This window comes from Onychostruthus taczanowskii, unplaced genomic scaffold (genome assembly GCF_017590055.1).
Source record: "Onychostruthus taczanowskii isolate IOZ18803 unplaced genomic scaffold, ASM1759005v1 scaffold36, whole genome shotgun sequence".
Lineage (NCBI taxonomy): Eukaryota > Metazoa > Chordata > Aves > Passeriformes > Passeridae > Onychostruthus > Onychostruthus taczanowskii.
The window spans coordinates 2,783,635-2,803,224 of NW_024501015.1; the positions used below are offsets into that span (position 1 = coordinate 2,783,635).

Sequence of the window (19,590 nt, forward strand, 5' to 3'; positions counted from 1 at the left end):
GGCAATGGCTGTTGCTGCCCTGGGACAGGATGATGTAGAGAGCTGGTTTCTTACCAGGACTGGGATCCAGGGCAGCTGGCCCACCCTCCCATTGGGAACAGTGAATAAGGAGCTTGTAAAATACACAGACCAAATGGAAATGACCCCTACTGACTGAAACCAGCTGCATGTCAGACCTCTCACTGTCTCTCTTGATTTGCTGTCTCAAATAAATGGTTGTGGTAGAAGGGCTACAGAAAGAAAACAAAATAATTTATTCTCCTTGAAGTTGCACCACACTAGCAAGCCTCAGTTTTTACAGCTGAAAAAAATGTTTATCCTCAGATTAAGTTTTTCCCTTTTTTTTTTCTTTGAATGTCTGCAGTTTAGAAGACATACTGTAGAACAGTTTCAGAAGTCTTTGACAAATAGACATGCTAGATTTTGTAAGGTATTCGTCACATAAAACTCCTAGCTAGTGAGAGCTTGGTTGTTTTGCATTTAGATTCAGAAAAAAAAGTTACAACAGCTTTTGTTGGTGCTTGTCTTAGATGTGTATGGTGGTTCAGCTCCATGAAAAACATCTTAGTGAGTTTTGAAGAAACATGAAACAGAGAAAGATTGGACTTATTAATGCATTTTTTCCCCCTGTATTTTTCCTAATACACTCCTGGGTAACACCAGTTATTCTGAGCATTGTGAGGAGCTGCTTGAAGTAACCATGGTAGCACTTGAATTCGGGAACAGTTAAGGGCAACAGCTGCTCCAGTTCTCCATTTGATGCCCAGGATGGGTTACTGCTATTGATATTAGATTGCCCTCTGTTCTGACTTCAGAGGTAGAGAAGGAGGTACTTAACCTCAGTGGCACAGTCACCTTTGATCTCTAATTTTGAGAAGATCATCAGGATGGGACACATGCCATGCAGTTATGATTTGATAGACTTTTTAAAGGAAACTTCTTAAAAAACATCAGTGTAGACTTCATTCTTGCAAACTCACATACTGATGAGTTTTGCAAATATCTCTTTTTTTTTTTAAGTATTGCTCAGCCAATTGATCATTAGTGAAACAAGTCACCAAATTTAGATTAATAGATCTATTAGAGTGTCTCAGTAGAATGATCTTCATGAAGTCTGAAAAAGCACGTGGATACAAAAACTTGAGAATGACACTTTGAAGTGAATGTTACTTCTTTTGCCTTCCACAACCTTCTATTTTCCCTCTATTTTTCTTTTATTTTTTCCCCTTAAGAATGTGTTTCTTTCTCACTAACAGTAGTATAAACACAATACAGTAACAGCTTTGAACACAGAAGCCTTTACCTGTGGCATTGCAGTGTTGCAACAACCAGATGTTATTTCAATACAAAATAGACTGCAATCCCCATCTGTAGGTTCTGAGAGTCCTGGCAGCCACTCTTTTTGCTTTAAAGACAGAACCAAAATTCAGTTCAGCCTGGCCATTGTCCCTCTGCTGGCATTTTTGGTCACATTGGCTTGTAGGATCTTCTGACAATCATCTGTGACCAACAGATAGATATTGCTAGGGGGAAAGGCTCACCTCTGTGCCTCCTACCTCTGCATTTTTTTACTGACTGTCCTATGGTGAAATCTCTTACAGATGAGTTCTCTTCTATTCATTCTGTCCTCTGGCTGGATATGAGGTAGTTGATGGGTTATTCGAATTGTGCTGGTTTGGCATGAAGTGATACCATGCACCTCCATCCTTTCTTTTTTATCTTAACATTTTCTGCTAATTACTTGCATTAGTGAGTGTAAATCAGTTTACTTCTTTGAAAATACAGGAGTTAAAGAGGTCTTGGGTGGCTGCCTGTAGATAATGTTCTATGTTGAGCAAGAAGCAGAACCATGGATGTGAAGGAGGTTTCTATGGGTTTGGAAGAAACTCTCCTCCTACCTGGCATCTGTGAGGCTCTTGTTGTACCTTTGGCACGCTCTTGTAGGAGGCCAATGATTTCAGTAGTCCAAGGGTCAGATGACACCAGCAAGGTGTCTGTATGCTGGTACAGCTCACAGCTTTGGGATGACCCTGTAATTGTGCTGAAAGGGAACATTTTTACTCTGTATTTCCGCAATATCCCTTGTACACAAAGGCCCTACACTGCATTCCATAATGCAACATGTTTCAACCTTTTCCACTGGCCTTTAGTTGTGCTCAAGTAAAAGTGAACAAATCCCATTGATACTAAGGAAAGTTTTGCCCTGGTCAGATTCTAGGGCCCAATACAGTGACATGTGGTGTAAAAACAGAGAGAGGTTAGCAAAGGACAACACACATTTGAACTTTTCAGCAAAGAAGGAGGATCAGGTTGAGGCCATTCTCATTATTTTCCCATCTCTGTGATGAAAAAACAGGTTGGGTAGTGTACCAGAATTTGAAAAACACATCAATGCAATTTATTTTCTAATGAGTCTTTAAAGTAATATCTGAAGTAAAAACAAGAAGGGCATTTTGTTGCATCTATTTTAATCAGGCTTTCATTTTTAAAAGTTGTGAGAATACAAGCTTGTTGAAGGTAACTCTCCTGAGCTGGCCAAAGAGAGAGACAGCTATTTTTCCTCAGAAGCACAGTAGGAAATGTGTAACTGTTAAATTTCAATTCAGACATTTTAGTCTTTAAATATTTGCAGTGGAAAACTAGATTAGAGCTCAAGAATATGTTCTTTTTCAAACTGAAGTAAGATGCCTTTTAGTAAGGGAACAGCAAGAAAAAAACTAAATAAATCTCTAAAAAACCACAAGATGCACCCTTTCTGTGGCAGCATTTCTGATTGGTCAGATCGCCATGAATGAATGTTGAATTTTCTGCCTTGTTCTGTTCCAGAGATTGAAGGCAGCACTGACTCATCATCCTGCCGCCATGTCGAATGGGAATATGAACACCATGGGCCACATGATGGAAATGATGAGCTCGCGACAGGACCAGACACCACACCATCATATGCACTCACATCCTCATCAGCACCAGACACTGCCACCTCATCATTCATACCCACATCAGCACCAGCATCCGGCACACCATCCTCATCCTCAGCCTCATCACCAGCAGAACCATCCCCACCACCACTCCCACTCGCACCTTCACGCACACCCGGCACACCACCAGACCTCACCGCACCCACCGCTGCACTCGGGCGGACAAGCACAGGTAGACCTTCGTGTCCTACTGCATCTCTGAGTTTTGCTGTTGGGTGGAGTTAAAGCCTGATCTCAGTATTGTTTCTTCTTGCATGCATGTCTTCTTAGACACAAGCCCCTTGGGCTGCTAGTAAATGTCTGCTAATGGTGATGGAGATGCTCAAATTTTATTTAGAAAATGGAGTGAAGCAACAACTTGTTTTGCTGCCTAATTTACTAGACATTTGTAATTTCTTACTTTATAAGGAGCTCCAAGGCTTTTCAGTGCTCTGAGCTCTGCAGATTGCCACACATCCTTTTATGGATGAGGTTTATTACAGAGATTGGCACATTATATATGTTGCTTAATGTGCTTGAACCTTAACTTCTCAGGCCAAGATTTAACAAGATGTATGAGTTTTACCTGCAGAAATACATAACAAAGTCTCTAGTGAAATGAAATGGCACTGGTGTGTGTGTGTGGCCAGGGGCAGTATTCATGACTGGAGATAATAGAGGTAGTTCTAAGTAAGGATACACTGGCTTGGAAAAGGTTAAATGATCCAGACCCTGTGAAGAGGACAGATACCTGCATAGTATGAGAGAGATTAGCTGTGAGTGCAGCCAGTACTTGCTGCTTGTTGTGGCAGCAGAAGGAGCATGAAGCCAGTCCAAGGAGAGAGATTTAAACAAAGAAGGCAATTTAAACTTGTATTCATGTGACAAGTCAGTGAAGGTCTCCACCGAATGAGATGGAGGACTCAATTTTTTGGACCAGGTATATCGGCTTCAGCAATTTGGATAATTTGTTATCTGAATTGAATGTTTCTTGAACTAATGAGCTAGTGAGCACAAACTTTAGTAGAATCATTTTTAAGAGGAATTCTATTAATTCTTAGGATGATAGGCTTCTGCATCAGGATCACACAAGAAAATAAAGCTCTGGAGGCAGTTACTGTAACATGTCAGGTCTGGAGAGCAATGTTAAGGAAGACAAACAGGCAGTGCATGGAATGTGAGGACAAAGAGGAATGCCAGCCATAAGAAGTTCAATCTGTGAAGTATTGTGTTGCTTGCAAATACCTTTCAGACAAGCTCTTAGAAAACATTAAAGAAAATGAGACTATTTGGCTGGCATCCCAGTGTCCCACAACATTAACTATTTACTAACATCTAGCTTTATTACTGCAGAGTCTGCAAGCACATGGGATTTCCCTAAAGTATTTGCTAATGTAAAATGAATTGTCAGCTTTAGAGAAACAGTCTAAGTAAAGCAGCAGACTCCCCTGTGAGAGGATGTCCAGAGCTTTCCTAAATTTACTTCAGTTTTTACTTTGTGATTTCAATTATTTTCCCATCTGTTAATGAGTTATTTTCCTTGGAGTTGTTTAAAAACTCCAATAAAAAGACATCATCTCATATCAGAGAAACCAAAAGTAACCTGATTGCTGTACTGGAGATCACTGACAGAGTAAGGATAAAGTTGTGCTTAGCCAATTGAGGACTCCATGGATGAGATGGCGGAAGCCACTTAACTTTCACTGAGGGGTTAAGAGGATAAACATGTTAATGCAGTTGAGGGCATCAGATCCCATGGTATGGAGCACTGCTGCAACACATCCACAGCACCAGTTTAAACAGATGAGGAGAAAACTACTGGGAAAAACAGCTACCATGGGGAAACAAACCTCACAGTTTTAAGGACAAGATCAGTGAGCCAATGGCCCTCCTCTAGACCCACTTGAGTAGGGACCTTGACTTTCTTACACAGTTAGGCCAGCTTCAACTTTTTGTGCTTTGTATTCCATGCTAGCTGGCACCCTAAAAGACTCTCAGGCAGGCAAGAAGAGATACAGGCACATGGGTAGGTGCAGTGACTGGCAGCCACACAACTGTGTCAGGGTCACTCTGGGTCCAGTACTACATGGTCTCTGGAGCTGGGTCTGTGCAGTCAGATGAGCTTTGCCATGCACAGTATGTTGCTAGAGGCAACAGACCCCATGGGAGATCAAGGAGATCTTCACCTTGTTCATGGGTGTAAGTGTCACCAAATGGATCAGACAGAGGGGTGATGGAGTAGGAATCCCAGGGTCAGTGGCTTCCCCAGGCAGCAGAGCTCTTGCTGTGCATCTGTTCCTTTGGTGCAAAGGCAATAGTGATTTCTGAACAGATGCATTGGAAGAGGGAAAAAAAGGGCTTGCTAAGTAATAACTACATATTTATTACTTTCAAAGCTCATCCATAGTCCCTATGGTAATGACCTCTTTGGGGATCAGATTGCTCCAGCAGACGTTAATTTTATGGTGCGATTTTCTAATTATTAACCTCCTTATTCTTCTGAGCCAGATTCTTCCATTCCAAACCACCTGCCAAATGACAGCATGGTCCATGCTGCTGTAAGCTGCATGCTCCCATGCCGAGACTCTTGTTATTCTGCACCGTGCCCTTCTGTAATTTTAGAATTAATTTCATGCTTTTCAGCTACCATTTTGATACACAGGAGCCCAAGGCATTATGTTTTCATAGAACGAGTGAATGGGTATTAGTATTGTGGTAAATTGCAAAGAACAGAAGTAAATATTGGATAAAAGTAGAAATCAGCTTCTGATAGGTATCTTTCTGAGAAAGAGAGATATTTTACTAAGTTCTAGCTCTGCTGCCTCAACTACTACAAAAATTATACTGTTATTCTGCATTGGTCCTCTAAAGATTTCTTCATATCAAACTTGGTAGAGCTCAAGCAGAGTTGGGGTTTGGATGCCATTTCATTCTCTTAGCTGTCCAATGTTTGTCTTCACGATGGATACCTGATTAGCATCCTCTAAGAACAACAAAAATTAACTTACATTTTTATATTTAATTAATTTTCTTTCTTATGTCCTAGGCAGAGCAATGAAATCCTGCTAGAGAATGATTCTTAGATGGCTGCTAAGATATAGTCTAACATATTCCAGGTTAAGAGCTATCAAGTAAGAGTCAGTTAATTATCCCTCATGACATTATTAGTGGAATAATGGCAGCCCTTATAATTAATATCTTCCTGAGATGGAGAGATGATTTTGTTGTTCTGAAAATGCACTCTGACTACCCAGAGACTGCCTGGTGTATTCTGAAAACAAAATTACTCACTAGTTATTCAGGAGAAAATGACCACATAAGAGGAATTTAAAAAAAAAATTGTATCATTACCTTTTTTGCCTTTGTACCAGACTTCACCGAGAGAGTTAAGAAATAAGAATTTTTAAAGCTCAATGGAAAAGGAGCAAAAAGGGATAAGGAAATATAAATAACAGATCTCTGAAGTCTGGAAAGGTGTTATGTATAGGAAAATGAAAGGTCTTTGATGAGATGTTGACATTAAAAGGTACTTCTGAGACCTCTGCACTCAGACATACTGTTAAAGAGGCAGTATGCCTGGCCCTGGTGGACAGGGAGCAGCTGGAATCCCTTGGCAGCGGTCTCCTGGCAGAAGGCAGGGGATGCTGGTGAGAATGGGGGATGTGCCCACTGCAGCTGCCATGGACCTGGCACTCCAACCCTCAGTGTGGACAGCATGTTGAAGATTTTATCAGCAAACATATGGAGTTCATGCAAGCTGAAATTTTAAATCAGTCACAAAATGTGGGGTGGCTTATTTATTTTAGGAGGTTATTCCTAAAAAATTTTTTTTCTGCTCCTGCGAGAGAAATTCCCTGACAGTGCAACATAAAGCTGAGAATAAATTTGGCTTTATGCAAAAAGCGTTATCAGATGTACAGCATAATTACACATAAAATTGCCACTGTAATTGCCACAAGTCAGCTGGAGGAGGGAGCAAACTAGATTCTAGACAGAAAAGCCACCTCAACTTTGCAAGACTCAAGACGATAGTATCGTTTTAATTGAGACAGACAGAGGTGTTAGGCAAACACGTTAATTGCAGCAATTGAAATTCAGGGCTCAGTCTGACAAAGCACTGAGTACATCCACTCCCTGGAGTCAAAAGGAAGCACCTTGGAGGTTTGGGCTTTTGCCAGAGCAAGAGGGTTAATTTTGAGTCAACAGTTCCAGTTTCCAGACTGTTCCAGACTGTGCAGGAGTGGCAGCAGCAATGTGAGCTGAGTGTGAGCAATAGGATCTGTGGACTGGGTTCCCAGACTCCAAGCAGAGGGAGAGAGAGGGTGTCTCCAAGAGTCCCAGAGCCTGGGTGCCATAGACAGGCAGGAAAGTAGTCCAAAAGCCTATTCCCAGGGAGCCAAACATTAAATCTGGTGCTGGTTCCTGACAGGGATGTGGGAATGTCCCATCTGCTCAGGAGTCAGTTGGAGAATAGTTTACATGGCATTGTCCCCACGATGTACCTTTTCTGTAATATTGTGGGCCAGTTACTCTCAGGAACAGGATCGATACTCCCTTGAAAAAGCATAAATACATACCTTTTCCATAGTTTTGTATCAAAGGACTGGATGTGGTGTGCCTATACTCTCAAAGACAGGGATAAATTGAATAGAAACAAGTATAGCGTCCACAGCACAAACGTCAAATGGAAACTGGTGAGAGGAATATCCCTTACCCACACAGTGCAGGGACATCAAAACATAGGTTCAAGTTCAAGTCATCAAAACACAGCTTCAACCTAAAGTCTTTCTTTGCCCATGAGGGCCAGTGAGGTCTGCTGCCCTTGTGCGATCCCAGCCCACATCTTCCCAACTCCATGCAGGCACAAAGAGCTCTGCAGCTCCTGTCTCCAGAGATGGCAAAGACTGAGGTAGAGATAGTGAAGCTTGGGAAATATAAATGGCCTAAAATTTTAGGCAGCTGGGGGATAAGAGGAGAAAGAGAGACACAGAAATTAGACCACTACAGTCCTTTGCTTTGATTAAAACAGATCTTGAGAGAAACTGGACATTGCAGATTGAAATAGGTGGTGGCAGATAATGCATCTAAGTGAATGCTTTTAGGAACTAACTCAAGGGAGAAAAAATATTCAGACAATCATTTTTAAAAAATCTCTTCTTGACTATGGCAAGGATTTGCCAGCAGCTGCTTTCAGTGGCACCTGGTGCAGCTTTTGACTTGAGCCTGTCGCAGACCTTGCTGGCGAGCAGGCAGAGTGTGTGAGATTCCTCTTCCCAATTCAGCATCCCCCCCTGTAACTTCCCCCCTCATCACCCCCTGCAAAACGCCTTCTCGCCCTGCAGGTCTCGCCGGCGGCGCAGCAGATGCAGCCCACGCAGACGGTACAGCCACCACAGCCGACTGGAGGTCGCCGGAGGAGGGTGGTGGATGAAGACCCAGATGAGAGGAGGCGGAAATTTCTGGAAAGAAACCGAGCTGCTGCCACGCGCTGCAGACAGAAGAGGAAGGTCTGGGTGATGTCACTGGAAAAGAAAGCAGAAGAGCTCACCCAGACAAACATGCAGCTTCAGGTGCGAGCCACTGTCTGCGCCCCTGAAGACACAGAGGGGCTCTTTGTGCTTGACTGACGGTGCCTTTGGGGCTGCCCCCGCACAGTCAGCTCCTAGTGGGAGCTCAAGCACAATCAGTCTGTTAATCAAGATGTGTGTGCTTCAATTAAAGAAATAATTACATTTTAGCAGGATAAGCCAGGAAAAAGCTGTCTTGGGATTTAGAAGCCTTCACTACATGGAGTTGTATTTATTTTCTTTCCTTGTCACTGTTTCTTGTGGGGATTTTTTTTTAAGTGCCATTAACATGTCTGTAAAAAATTTCTTCAGAGCAGGGCATGTAGTTAAACCCTCACTCAAAGCCAGTGAGATAGAAGCACAAATAGATCAGTCTATCAGTGAGGAAAATTAACTTAGATGAAAATACCATGAGTAAGACAATAAAAGCCTTTCCTACAGCGCTGTCCTTCTTATGGTAGGCACAGTACTTCTGCTTCATGCAGAGGTGTACCTGTGTGCTGCCAAGGGCAGAAAACCATTTGTAGAATGGCACTCCTCCAAAACATTCTCCCACAAAACTCAGAGGTGTGAGCAGCACCCAGGCACTGGCTGCAGCTGTGCTGTAGGTGACAGCAGTCCTGCCTGCCTCCATGCCCCTGAGCACAGCAACATGGCCTTTGTCCCCACGGGTCTGCCCCCTGCCCTCATGCAGAGAGCTGCAATATTTCCCGAGAAGACTGAAACATTGCCTTAAGTATCTCTGAGCTGAGAAGTTAGTTCATTTGTCAGACTGCCTTCAGAGGTTACAAAATAATGTCATTGACAAATGTTAACATAAACCCAGCACACAAGCTCCTGAATGCCTTATTTGCTCAGTTCATTCAAAGTTATGGAACTGGTTTTATGTTCTTGGGTAGAAGCTTTGCAGAATAGCGTGGTTTAAGCTTTGTTGCTAACCAAAGTCTCTCTTTCCTCTCTAGAACGAGGTTTCCATGCTGAAAAATGAGGTAGCACAGCTGAAACAGTTATTGTTAACACATAAAGACTGTCCGATAACAGCTATGCAGAAAGAATCACAAGGATATCTAAGTAAGTAGCTGGTATGTTTGCACTGTCTCCACACTCCTCGCAGGAAAGCAAACCTTCCAATTCTTCCCTCCAGAACCCTTTCTTGGTCATATTATCACTTGAACCTGTCTTCTCAAACATCATCTGAGCCATCCAATCTCCTGCCCTTATTTATCCAGCCCCGCTCAAAACCAAAAAAGCCCCGGTTTGCATTCCACACAGCAGAGCTAGTCTTCCCCACCCCTCCTTTCGGCAAGGCACACGGATGGACGCTCACTCCCCTGTGGAGGATCCTGCTTGAACTCACAGCTCCAAACCTGCAAGAGTCCTCCTGGGCACGGCGCTGCTAGAACCTTAAAATAACTCTCAAAAGGAAAGTTAAAAAGGAAAACATTACAGTCCCCTCCAGCGAAAATGGTACTGTGCTCTGACAGTGGCACAGACCAGGCCTGGCGCAGGTTTTCAAGGTTTGTTAACTCTTTTTTAACTCTAATCTTTCTTTTTTTTTTTTTCCCCCAAAAAATTCTCAGCTAATGGAGACATTTAATCAATTCTTTCTAGTTGACACATTTTGTGAGTGTAGTAATTTAGCGACAAATTGTCTGTTTCGTTCTAGAACAGTTCAGAAGAGCCTCAGGGCTTGCTAGATTGTGACATTGTCTTAAAATAGAGCCCGTTTCTGTCTCCTCTGCATCACTATGCATCTGTCTCTTTAACAGTACTCAAAGAAAAAACACATAATTGCATTACATGCCTATCAGCTGTTGCTTGAATTAGATTTTCTGTGCTGCAGTGCACTGCACTCTAATTTTCATTCTTGCTGGAACAAATAAAGCATTTAAGCATCCCAACTGATTTTAAAGACCTTAAGATATCAGACTTTTTTATCCCAGCATTAGTTTCAGTTATTAAGGTCTTGGACTTTTTTCAAGACTCAACTCCTGAAGTCAGGTTGATACCAGAGAAGCTAGCTTGAAAAAATAAAAAGAAAACAAAAACAATTTTAAGATAGAGAGTGTTGGCTGACTGTAATTATATTTTGAAATTCTGGGGCTTGTGAATGCTTCAGGTCATCAGTATTTCCAATAGTATCACCCAGCCTAGGTTTTTTACTCAGATGGAAAATGAATGTGTTTTGTGTCTGTGCCGTTATTCCCTTCCCAGGTCCCGAGAGCAGTCCTCCTGCAAGCCCAGTCCCAGCTTGTTCTCAGCAGCAAGTCATCCAGCACAACACCATAACGACCTCTTCTTCTGTCAGCGACGTCGTGGGAAGCTCCACTCTCACCCAGCTCACCAGCCACAGAACAGACATCAACCCCATCCTTTGAAAGTGGTTGATCAGAAACTGCTGGGGGAGTGTGGTACCGTATCAAAGCGTCCTCTCTGCTAAGGACATTTGCAGCCGTAACTCAAGCCTGGAAGATTCCTCAGTTCTTGAAAGACTCTGGCTATTCATTTTTATAGTTATTAAAATGTCTTTTATACTTAGTTACATAAAAGGGAGTTACGCAATTAATATTCTATCAGCTTGAGAAATGCTTTGGTGCTTTCTCCATTTTTTTGGTACCAGTTACTTGTTTATAAACCTAACTGTTTCTGTACATAGTCATGTTTCCTTCTCACCAGTCTAGCCTGCAGCCTCAGAAATGCAAAGTTCTGTTAAACTGCAGCTTGTTAGCCAATGTGAGGCATGAAAAGTATTAAACAGAGTCAAACATAGGTAACTAGGAGTAATTAGGCTATAAATATAGACCGAGGGCATCTGCTGACAGCATAATAAAAAAGAGTTAGCGTTGTGCTATCAGCAGACCCCGTCTCGCATTCAGAGCCTCTTTCAGAGCAGTTATATAGGATGTGGCTTCAGGACAAAATCAAGCCCAAATAGCGTGCTCTTTTGTCTAGCCCTCCCCCTTCTCCTCTTTCCCCTACCCTGGCCTTTTTCTCCTCCAGTTATTCTCACACCTTCCTTTTCCCTTCCCTTTTCATTTTCCAGCTGGTTTTTTCCTTGCTTTTTTTTTTTTTTTTTTTTTTTTTTTTTTTTTTTTTTTTTCTCATTTCAAGGCTTTCTCGCTTCCCTCTCTTTCTCAAAGAATGGTAATGAACAAGAAAAACTTCAAGCCCACCTAAAAACTGTCAGCACGGCTGCTGCTTTCACTAGCTCTTCACCCGCAGTTGGGCTGCGCCAAGCATTTGGCTTTTAAAAAATACAAATGCTCCTGATTTAGTGTTTTTAATAAATAGGGAAAGGTGAAAACAGTGCACCGCAGGTGAAGCAGGATGGTGAGCCAGCTGTGTTGATGCTAGCGGCCCTATATCTTTCTGTGGTGCAGTAGAGGCATAGTGAGCAACACCTGAGAGTCACAGCAGTTTTTTGCACTGCCAGTCATTAATGTAGGAAAATCCATGTAGTATAGAGTAATTCAGAAAAGTTCTGTTCCCTAACCTGGTTGCATTGTTCTAGCAACGAAAGCTAAGAGCCTCAGGCTTCATGGGCTATAAATGGGAAATAAATCAGTGTAATGGTTCTGACCAGTTGGAAAAATGCCATTTTTAATTCCCAGGGAAAGACCTGCTCTCTGCAGGCATTCCTTTAAATGTTCACGGACTGATCCCAAGCTGGCAGACAGCAGTGTAGCTTCACTGACTTTAATGGCACTTCACACCCGCTTACCACGGGTAAGGAATCGTTCTTTAGGACGCTAAATAATTTTTAGAAGGCATGCAGCAGCGAAAAAATGCTGCAAGAATGCCAAATCCCACACTTGGGATAAAATACAGTCCTGCAGAGAGGGTCTGGAAAAGAGCCTTATGCTACAATTAAGGTTTTTGTTTGGACTCTGAGCCTGCCCCTCAGCACAACTGATTTGCATCCCCAAGTGGTCCCAGTGATTGATGGGAAAATCAGACAGAGATGATGCCAGTTAATTATGCTGCCTTGCTGTATACTGGGACCTGATTTTGCTCTCAAATCTGTCAGAGGCAAAACCTCCCGCTGCTCACCCAGGGAGCAAGCTCCAAGCTGGTGAAAAATGTTCAAACATTTTAAGCTGCATCTTCAATAGCAAAATTCACATTATTCTCAGCAAATCCTCTAGCCCTGAACATACTTTGTTCTGAAGCAAAGCTCTCTTCCTCAAAGACTGTGTCTTTGGTCTTTGGAGGACTCATGAGTTTTAAAAGGGTGGATCTTCTCCATGCGGGAGGGAGAGTGAAACAACTGAAGTGTGAGGAGGCTGTGTAAGGAGCAGGGCCTGTCTGGAAGGGAAAGTGAATTTCTGAGCATCATTCACTGCTGAATTAGTTCTTATCTTGGTGACTAACTTTTTATCAGTATCCTTTTCTTTAACAGCTCGCTTTCCATTTATGCAAATACATTCACAAGAAGATTTTTAATGTACAGTGTAAATCTTGACTTGATTATATAGTCTAAGAACCAAAAAAAATTATGAAAAAATACAAATGTAAAGGATTTTCTATTATATTTTAGACAAACATATACTTTTAAAGTGTTTTAAATACTGAATCTATAATTTTTTTTAATCTCCAGTTGTAATAGCTAAATGGTTTTGCTTCATCATGGCTCCCAAGAGAACTTTTTTCAAATATGCAGTAGAGAAAAATGTTCCAGCTGAGTATCCACTATGTAAAAAACCCAAATAAGCATTTCCCCCACATCTGAATTTCATCATTCACCATCAAAAAAGGAAATGCCATTGCAGGGTTAATTTAAAAAACTGTACCTCTACATGGGTAGCACTTAAATACATTAAAAAATAAAAATCAAAGTTGTTGGTAATATTAGAACACCCAGTTGAGCTACACTGCACTAGAATTACGGTTTAGCTTCATTTTATTCAGTCTCCTCAATTAAAATATTTAGTTGTTAAAATGAAAGCCTCTACATTAAAAAGGAAAAAAAAAAGGAAAAAATACAAAAACCTTGCCTAAGTTTTGTTAAATTCAGCAACTTGACAGTTTGACTGATGTGTATTATATATAGCTCAATTATTTCTTTTTTTAATGCTAACTAGGCAAGCCAACCACACATGTTGGCCTAAATGTGTAATTACAATGAAATGTCTCCTCTCTATACTATTGGCCTTTAGGTATAATCCTTGCTAGTGATGTGGAAATAAGTAAAGGATGAAAAGCTATTTGCTATTGCTTCTTGTAACTCTGCCGCAGGTTCACAGGCCAAGACAACATGCAGCATTTTTATATCGGCTGTATCATTGGGAAAAGGACCAACCATACCAGGCACCTTATATTATTCATCAGATTTGCTTCCACATTAAAATGCTCTTGTTTTCCAGGGCAGTGATCCTGCAGCCTTTCCTCAAGCTGCTGGTCCAACCACGCACTGGAGGCTGCCTGAGCAAGGGCTGCGGGAGAAGCCCCAGCCCTCTGTCTCCAGGATGTCCCTCTGCCATGTGGTCAGTGGCAGCAGCCTCCTCCTAAGCATGTCACTCTAAATGCACTTCCTGGGCGCTTTCCATCAAGGAGGAATCCTGCTTTTCCACGAGCTACTTCTGGAGACTGCTCCACTCTCCTCTTGCCCTGCCAGTCCAGCCTGTTGCTGGGCTCACCAGGCTCTGTGCCCTATCCCACTGCCAGCGAAGGACAACTCAGACCACTTCCATCATCCACTCTCTAGGGCACTTGCAGGGATGCCGAGCCTTGGCCAGTGCCTTGTTCAGGAGGAGGTGTTACCATACCATAGACAGCATCTCGTGGGTGTGACATTGGAAGCAGGTTGGAAATCTCAGCCACAGAGAACTGCAATACTTTGATCAGAAAGAAACGATACTGCGATCCAGCTCTGGCACCCCCAGCCCTCTTTCCCCAAGTCAATTTATGCAAGCCATATTCATAACGCTGCCTGTGGGAGACAAGTAGTTTGTGTGCTATCCTGGTGTGTTTTATAAGGACAACAATGATGATGATGATTTATGGAAAATTTCATGCTGTTGGGAGTTAATTCCTGCTATGAAGCTAAATGTCTGCTGCCCATATTCTGAATAGTGGAAAGTCAATGGTTCAGTGCCTCAGTGCGTGTGGATTTAGTGTTAATGACTCAGTCCTGTTAACTAACAAGCCAGCTGTAACTGTTGTTAAATGCCCAACTTTTGAGGATTCATATTTTTTTAAGCAACAATATTTAGTGTTGAAAACTAGCCTTTTAGTTTAGGCAAAATGTGCTTTTTAGCAGCTAATACCTTTTTTAAAAAAAAGCGTATAGAGTGAATTTATGAAAATTCATGAGGACCAAAGCAATTTTAAAACAGGAATCTATTAATTTAGTATTCACATAGAATTTTATAAAGTATTTATTAATAAATGTTATTTTAACACATTCCATTTGAACAGTATTCTTGTACAGAATCTGTTTGTTGTTTTTTTTTTAAAGTTACAATATTAGTTTTGCAATAAACTACTCTAGGTGTGTGTGCATCTTAATCTTTCAGGGTCTCAAGCAGAAGTCATCCATCTAAGATGGAACAGTTTGCTGAGGTCAGTTGTACAGAAATTCCTAGAATTAAATGTTTTCCTTAAAGCAGCATCTGCTATTTTTTTTTTGTTTGTTTGGGGTTTTTTTTGTAACAATGAAACAAATTATAAACCTTCAGTTGTTTCCTTTGTATTGCAAAATGTGCTTTCTCATTTTAGAAAGCATGAGTCAACGTTTAACTGGAAAGCCTGTCTCTTTTTTTCTGCCTTTTTTTTTTTTTAGGGCTGATTTTATACATCACCACAGAAGATCTAACCCCATCCTCATTTCTTGTCTAATATCACACAGTGAGTTGCACTATACTGCCTTATCATTGCCTCTTCAGTCCTCTTACTAAGCAGTGTTCCTTAGATTTAGATCATCGAAGCTCCATTATGCATCAGAGAAAATTCCTAGAGGGGGAAGAAGAGAAAAAAATTGATCTGTAGACATAAAACCTAAACTGTGCCTATAAAACAAAACCAGTTACAACTAATTAGTATCTTATTTCTACATTTCAATTATTTATATTCTTTTAAAATTGCACTTTAGCTCTTGCTCTCTTTCTTGCTCTCCCTTGTTGAATCATTTATAAATACTCTTGTAAAAGTTTTGCACCAGATACATTTATATGCTTTCACTGGTGGCATAGCTACAACTTGTCTCTCACACCTGCCCAAGTGAAGAAGCTGAGACCAGCCAGTCTGCAGTGTGACTTAGACTTTACACCCTCTTCATTACAGCATATAAATGTTTTATTATGCAATGTGTGTGATGTGAGGCAGCATCTAAGCTACATTTATAATCTCTCATCCCAAGAACCAAAGTGTCCTGTATATCGTAAGGTCAGGAGACTGGCTCTGTTGTGCATTGTGAGGCACTTTGACTGTTGTCCAACTCACAGTAGCTGCAAAGCTGCAGTGGTAACAGTGGCCATATTATGTATTAGAGTTCTGAATCAATAAAATATGTTGCCTTATAACTTGACTAGGGACAGCACCTTTAAAAAGAAAAAAGAAGAAGAGACAAAAAACTTTTAAGAACAAATAAAAGCAATAAAATCTCAAGCAATTTGAACACCAAAAAAAAAAGGTTCAATTTTTCAACATCTGAAACCATCACCTTACTGCACAGACAAAAGAGACTGTTTACATCCATAACCTCTTTTTGGTTTTGTTTGTTTTTTTTTTTCCAGAGCTTACAGTTATCTCAGTTTTATCAGTGGCTTTACACTTAAGAGCTAAATTGCTCACCATTATTGGTTTTCCATAGCTTTCAAAATGACTTTATAGCAAATCCTAAACTGCACGAGGCCAAAAATGTCAGTGTTCACACACACTCAGAGACAAGATTGATTCTTTAAGTGGAAATCTGATCCTTTCCCAGGCTCTCCTTGGACTGGAATCAATAACTGCAACTTGTTATATTTAGACCAATGTGTAATACCTGGGATTCAGGATCTCCAGTTCTACATTTATGCAAGTTAAATGTTAGTACTGCTGAGTTTCACGTGGTGGAACTGTTCACAAAGCTCATGGTCAGAGCCTGCTATCTGATGCCGTGAAGGTCTTAGACCCAAATATCTATCTTGACTGAAAATCTGCATGACAGCCTTCTGAATGAAGACTGAAAGCTCCTTCCAGCTTTGCAGAAACTGCAGCAGTGTCCTGGGGTGAGGGAGGTAGGAGGATTGATTGGGCATTTCAAGGGAAATGCTTTCTTGGCTGGAATCTAGGAAATTTCAGATAAATATTTTTCCACCCCACTGAGAGCTGACATTGCAAGGAGTTCCCTGACAGAGATCACCTTTAGCATGCTTCCACAAGACAAACTACTTTGCATGAAAGGTCTATTTGCTCTTCTGAGTAAGAACAACTGCCACTGAGAGTTTTGCCAAGGATTTTATCATTGGGACCCAAGTGTTTCCCAGCCCATGGCCGTGAGCTCTGTATCCCTCTCTCTGTAGCAGCTCTCTTCAAGCACTGGGTAGCACTCATCAGTGAACATTGCTTCTTTGGACTATTGCCATTGTCCTGGTTTTAAGGAACTTTTAGCACTGCTTGGAGTAAGCCTAAACTATCGAAGTTTATATATAAATATATATATATATATTATATTAAAAAGGTGCTGTCACAGTAAGTTTTGGGCTTGAGGTTGTTTGTATTGTATGCAAAGGTTTTGTGTTTGTATGTCTGTTTTATTCTGTAAAGCAACCACCTTCCTTACTGGAGGGAGATACTTTTTTTTGGTACATAAATGTAAATACTTGCTGCAGCATTTAATATGTTTAATTTTATGTTAAGCTTTTTGTTGCATTGTGAATCCATTATTGTTACAAATGGACAATGAGTTCATTGAGACTGTTCAACTAGGTCAGATTTTTACATCTCTTTCTAGCTAGAAGAGAAAGGATTTTTGTGCATTTGTACAAATGTTAATAATATCACTGCAATTCCAATATAATAAAGCACTCAAATACAAATAATTCCATTAGTTTGTCTGTATCTATACTCCAGACATTTTACCATACGTCTAAGTCCTACAATTAAACCAAGCTATCCTTCACTGATTTCTATTATGACCTACAGCCTCTCATCTCCCTCCAAACTGGAGGAGGACCACAGTTCAGGGCATGCTCCTGTCTGGTGGCAGGAGCAAGGAAGGCACTGTGCAGACCTTGCAGCTCACCACTGTTCTCCAGCAGCTGAGGTGACTTGGTAAGAACAAGTTCTCTGAACTTCTTCCAAGCAGGGAGGCTGCAAAGCCACAAACAAAAAGACTTACGTGGTGGAGCCTGACATGAGGCCTCTGCATAAGGATGAGACAAGCTGTTACTTTACTTTTTCTTGCAGCTGGAGTGTGCTTGTATCAAAATACACTCCATGCTTGTTATCCCGCCAACATCTCTTCTTGCCAAAAGCTGCCTGGAAATGGATTTCCTGCTGGGCTAATTAGCTCTAATTGTGATGCCCCTGTTATCTTGCCAACCTCATTTCTCACTATAAATTGGTCCAATACAGACCTTGGCACAATAACGTGCAAACTGTAATCTAAAGTTAGTCGGGATGAACCCATCTCTCCAGTGGGAATTAGATTAGCTATAGATTAATGCAACTTGATGTCTTGCTGGCAGTCCCAGAGCGAGGGCCTGACCCAAGCGGTGCAGCCACGGTGACAAGGACCAGCCTGCCTGCAAGCACTCTGTGCTGGTGTCACACTGCAGGATATCGGCCCCCCGCGGTGTGACCGTGCTGCTCCCTTGGGGGCCCTGGCACAGGCACAGCCTCTGCTGCTCTCCCCCCTGGTTTTTAAAAGGCTAAATCAGGCCAAGAGCATTCACCCTCCTAAAATGGGTAGGAAAAAGGCAGAGCCATGCCCCCGTTCCCATCCTCCCGTTGTAAAATCTGGAAGATGGGGCAGTGGGTGCACATGGCTCCCTCTTTAAGGGGGTACAGCAGACATTTTCCCCAAACATCAAGGCATGGCATTAGCTGGATCCTTTTCTGAGATCAAAGGCAGTGAGTCTGCACTGCCTTTAAAGCAAGGATGTCATGCCACTGCTTAACATGTATTTATAAAGCAGTGCTCTTGCTCTGGCGCCAAATACTGAAAGAGGTTCATCATATCTGTAAAAATAGGTGTCTCTCATGAAGACATATCACAGGATAACTTTATTGTCTACACAGTTATATTTACACCTGACAGTATGAGCTAAGCACGATGTATTCAGGCTGAGGTAACACTGCCCTTTACAGCTGATTCATGGTTTCCCAAACCTGATCGTAGTATTTGTTCCTCTTCCAAGAGTCCACTGTTACTATTGCTCTCTCCAGGCTGCTCTGGACATCATAACAAAGTTATTATTAGCAAGAAAATGAATCAGTGGGAGCACACACTCTTCTCCTTTGCAGGGATGCAGCCAGAACTAGACTAAGCTGAGGACGCTCTGCATCAGCAAGAAGGTTGCCCCAGGTTACACTGGTCAGAGCAGTGGTACAGAGCGACTCCTTCCCTCTGCCACACCAGCCTCTTGTGCTTTGGCTGGACCCACTTAGTTCCTCAACATGTCCCAGCTTTTTCCCAAACCCAGGCTGCAGTCTACTTGCTATAATGGCATTCAAAATGAATGGCAATACAGCACAGAGTTCAAGTTGGGATGATAAGCAAGCACAGAGAACACCATAGGTACCCAAGGGCATAGGCAAAAATCAAGGCAGAATAACAGAGCAACAACAGCAATTTGGAGAAAGCAAACACCCCCCCAAAAAAAAGAGTGTGGAGCTAGGAGAGGGTAGTGAACCTCTATAAGCCCAGATGTAAACAGACACAAGAACTGAAAAATTGGAATTGAACTGGTGCTAGAGAAACCCTTCAGCAGGAGGATGGAAAAACATGGCAGACACGAGTGCTTTTTTGTTAAAAAAAGTTTACAAATAGGGGGATAGAGGGAACACTGTATCTGCAAGGATGCAAAGCTCTTCACTATCACAGTGACTCTCAGCATGAAAGAGACAAAGCATGTCTGACC

The 19,590-nt window shown here is 41.8% G+C and overlaps 1 protein-coding gene across 15 annotated transcripts in view; it reads left to right on the plus strand.

Annotated features, from left to right (window-relative positions):
* Nucleotides 1-17,547, plus strand: part of CREB5 (cAMP responsive element binding protein 5) — a 267,897-nt gene extending 250,350 nt beyond the window's left edge. For 14 of the 15 annotated variants that reach the window (XM_041411417.1, XM_041411413.1, XM_041411425.1 and 11 more), the window contains 4 exons: nt 2,827-3,150; nt 8,300-8,527; nt 9,487-9,595; nt 10,739-17,547. In XM_041411417.1, the coding sequence (XP_041267351.1) occupies nt 2,827-3,150; nt 8,300-8,527; nt 9,487-9,595; nt 10,739-10,902 (825 nt within the window). In that variant the 3' untranslated portion in view covers nt 10,903-17,547. Of the gene's footprint in view, nt 1-2,826; nt 3,151-8,299; nt 8,528-9,486; nt 10,042-10,738 lie in introns of all 15 variants that reach the window. The other variant, XR_005953199.1, reaches the window with a different exon arrangement.
* The last annotated feature ends 2,043 nt before the right edge of the window (nt 17,548-19,590 follow it).